Source organism: Vigna radiata, chromosome 10, assembly GCF_000741045.1.
Source record: "Vigna radiata var. radiata cultivar VC1973A chromosome 10, Vradiata_ver6, whole genome shotgun sequence".
NCBI lineage: Eukaryota > Viridiplantae > Streptophyta > Magnoliopsida > Fabales > Fabaceae > Vigna > Vigna radiata.
The window spans coordinates 20217995-20222062 of NC_028360.1; the positions used below are offsets into that span (position 1 = coordinate 20217995).

Sequence of the window (4068 nt, forward strand, 5' to 3'; positions counted from 1 at the left end):
AAAAGATTTGAGCAAAGCTTGCTTCTTACCATTTGCTTGGATGCTGCAACTATTTGAAAACTATGGAAGATACAGACTTTGATCAATTGGTAGTGGTTAAAGTAACTAAAAGTAAAAATATAGGGTGAATCTTAATTAGTGGTGCATGGAGAGTAGTCAAGAACATTGATCATGCCCTTTTTCTCATTACCTATTTAAAGTTTAAAAAAAAAAAAATACACAACAGAGGAAGTAGTTGTTTCAATTTTGAACTCTGCATGCGTTCCAATACAACATCAAAATTTACGAAGACAATAAACATGGTATTGTGAAAAGATGTGTAAAAAGGTACTTTAGAACAGTGATTTGGGTGCTCAAATAATTAAATCGCACTGCTATATAAACACTATAAAATAAAACATTTCTATGTGCCCACCAAGATGGGGGATAAAAGGAAAACGGAATTGTCTTTTACCACTAAATACATTCTCAGTAGTGGAGCCCAAGGAATTTGCTTCAACTTTTAATTCTTATTTTGATTTTGACAAGTTTATACTTTATAAATTAGTTTTATAAAATTAAATTAAATTTAAATTTATTTTCTAATATAATATGAGAGTAATACGTTGATTCTATCTTATGTACGAGAGACACATACATCGACGTAAGAAATGATTAAGAAAATTAGTTTATTTTTATTTATTTTTTTGTCAATTATACTTATCATTTCATAACTCTCTGTTTAGTTTTTCTAACACTAAAATTAAAAAGGAACCATGATATCTTTTCGTTCTATATTGTTGTGCAATGATCAAAGTAAAGAGCTTGTTGTTGTGGATTTAATGATAAATAATCTAAGTTATCAACAAACATTTAAGATATTGCAAAACAATGGGAACGCACTAATTTTGTGGAACTTGTATTACACCAAAAGGAAAACACAGACGTGATGTCACACTAAATTATGTTATGACAAAATTCTTTTTTATAACTCCTTCAAATTAAATTTTAATAACAATATTTAGCAAAAGGAATTAGTTTCATTGACTTCCAGCCTGCAATATTATATTTATAATAAATTGTTTTATTTAACAACTCTAAATAATAATTACAAAAATATTAAATTACGTAATTTAATTAAAATATAAATTAAATTATTGAATAAAATATTAATAAAAAGGGTTATGGAATGGTAGTATAAATTTTAAAGAGTGTTAACTAACTTAACACATTCTAACTTTAAAAATTACCACTTCAAAGAAAAGGAAAATTATATATCATTTAACACTCACCTTTATCTTAGTATATATATTACAAGAAAAAAATAATTTGACATTGTTCAACTACCATTTAATAATTTTTGAAGGAATAAAATTATCTTATCAAAAAAATTTGTATTTGTAAAAAAGAAAAATAATAATATCGAGAGATAGCATTAAATGATAATATATGGCATACTCCCCAAATATTAAAGTCAGGAATGTCCCTGCTCCTAGTCTCGTAGCACCATGTCTAAACATAATCCTGTGAACTGTGCTATCTGACGTACATGCAAACACCATTAACTCATCACTGCAAAATTAAACATTGTAGTTTGACTTCATGAAACCAACATGAAATGCACTTTTTGTAGCAAATTGACTATAACTCGCGGTGCTTCCTTGAATTTGCAGATCTCAGTGTTTTCCACTCACCATTTTTTTTATATATAAACAATCCATGGGTTCGGCCATAAATAACTCCATACCGCTTTCTATGTTCTTCAATCGCAAACCCTTTTGCACAAGTTATTTGTGATCACATAGACATACAATAGTTCAAGTGTTAGCATAACAGTGTGAGAGATTGCACTGTGTGAGCAATGAGAGATATAGGGAAATTAATGCATGGGTTGAAACCAGCCCTGCTGATGTTGATGGTGCAGATCGCATTTGCTTCCGTGAACGTGCTCTACAAACTTGCCATAAATGATGGAATGAGCGTGAGAATAATCACTGCCTACCGTCTCATTTTCGCTGCAGCTTCTACAGTTCCTCTTGCTCTTATTTTTGAAAGGTATCCATAGCCCCACAAGCTATAGTTACACAAATGATTGCATGTTTATGTCTTTCTCAATCTTTACGTGACATTGTTAAAATGGTTTTACTTTGCAGGAAAAACATACGAACGCTGACTTGGAGGGTGATTTTAAAGTCATTTTTCTGTGGATTATTCGGGTAATTATAATCACGTAGACTCATCACCCTCAATTATAAAGCTTTCAACATTATTTATGTTCTCACATGATGATGATGCAATAACGTGACAGGGGAAGTCTATTCCAAAACCTTTATTTCGAGTCCTTGAAATTGATTTCAGCAACATTTGCTTCTGCTGTTTTTAATCTCATTCCTGCCGTCACTTTTATCTTGGCCGTCACTTGCGGGTACGTTTTACTCTTCGACATATTAAGATATTATTCAATGTTGGTATTACAGATGACACAGATCATTACTGATATCCTAACATTCTTTTTTAATTTCCTTAGTTTCGAAAAATTAAATTTCCAAAGGGCAGCTGGTAAGGCTAAGGTGTTGGGAACGATAACAGGAGTTGGCGGGGCAATGATGCTGACCTTTCTCAAAGGTGTAGAAATCAACATCTGGACCTTCCACATTAACCTTTTGCATAAAAAGGGTACCACGGAAACGCTAAATGGTGACTCTGGAAGTAAATTGCTAGGAGTTTTTTGTGGTCTTGGAAGCTGCTTATGTTTTGCATTATGGCTCATTATTCAGGTGAGCTTAAGTATTAATCACCAACCACTTAAATTCGTCACTACAGATACAATTGATTATAATATATACATGATACTTCAGGCTCAGATGAGTAAAGAGTTCCCAGGCCATCACTCAAGTACAGCTTTGATGTCAACAATGGGGGCAATTCAAGCCACTGTTTTTGCCCTGTGTATTGAGAAGGATTGGAGCCAATGGAGGTTGGGTTGGAACATTAGGCTTCTAGCTTCAGCATATTCGGTATGCTAAATACACAATTAACAATTAATTACCGTATTAGTTTGGTGAAGTAATAAATTAATATATGATTCATAATGTTGTAAAATTGCCTACAAAATCACGAATATGATGCATGTAGTTTCATTGTTTTTAATAACTTATCTGCAGTGTAGTGTGTTCTAACACATAAAACACTAAATCACGAAATGTATTTTTTGAGATGTGTAGATTTATTATTCTTAAGAACTTATCTTGTACAAATTCTAATAGATAAAACACTGTTGGTGTTTTTGCAGGGAATTGTGGCTTCTGGAATAATGGTTGTTGTGATAGCATGGTGTGTAAGGATGAGGGGTCCATTGTTTGCATCTGTTTTCAATCCTCTACTGCTAGTGCTTGTGGCCGTTGCTGGTTCCCTGATGTTGGATGAGAAGCTATACGTAGGAAGGTATATATATATATATATGTGTGTGTGTGTACCAAAACATTAATATTCCATAATGATGATTAAGTTTAGTTTATGATCTTGATTTTTTTCAAACATGTTTAATTAGTGTTATGGGAGCAGTGCTGATTGTGATGGGATTGTACATGGTGCTGTGGGGTAAGAGCAAGGAAATGAAAAGAGTGAGTGACTTAGAAACTACTCCAGAAATAGAAGAAATTGAGGTTGTTGTGACGTGTAGGGCAACAGAGGATGATAAAAGCAACGACAAGTACACCTGTAGTGAGAGGAACATTATTGAGAAGGATAATGATAATGCATCAAAAAGCAGAGATGAAGGACAAGACAACGAAAGTAGTGGGAAAGAAGATATGGGTAGCTCTGGGGAAGCCTTGAAGACCTAAAAAGTACAATGAAGAATATAGAATGACAGAGGGTACATAGTTGGATGCAAAGCAAACTCATCTTTTTCCATTGCTGCCACCTTCAAAAGGGAAAGATTTGATAGTTCATAATCACTTCTATTAATTTCAATCTAAGCAAATATTTATTCTGCTCTTCAAATAATTTCAATCTAATGCAACTTTCGAACTGGATGAAGTACGTTTTCAATGCCATGCAAATTTACATTTTAACACAGTTTGCTGT

The 4068-nt window shown here is 32.8% G+C and overlaps 1 protein-coding gene across 1 annotated transcript; it reads left to right on the forward strand.

Moving 5' to 3' along the window:
* Positions 1–1749: 1749 nt before the first annotated feature.
* LOC106775563 (WAT1-related protein At1g25270) lies at positions 1750–4068 on the forward strand. The gene is made up of 7 exons (XM_014662708.2): positions 1750–2034; positions 2133–2195; positions 2288–2404; positions 2507–2756; positions 2838–2996; positions 3272–3423; positions 3530–4068. Exons 1-7 carry the CDS (start codon positions 1841–1843, stop codon positions 3822–3824), a joined length of 1230 nt encoding a protein of 409 aa, XP_014518194.1. The 5' UTR covers positions 1750–1840; the 3' UTR covers positions 3825–4068.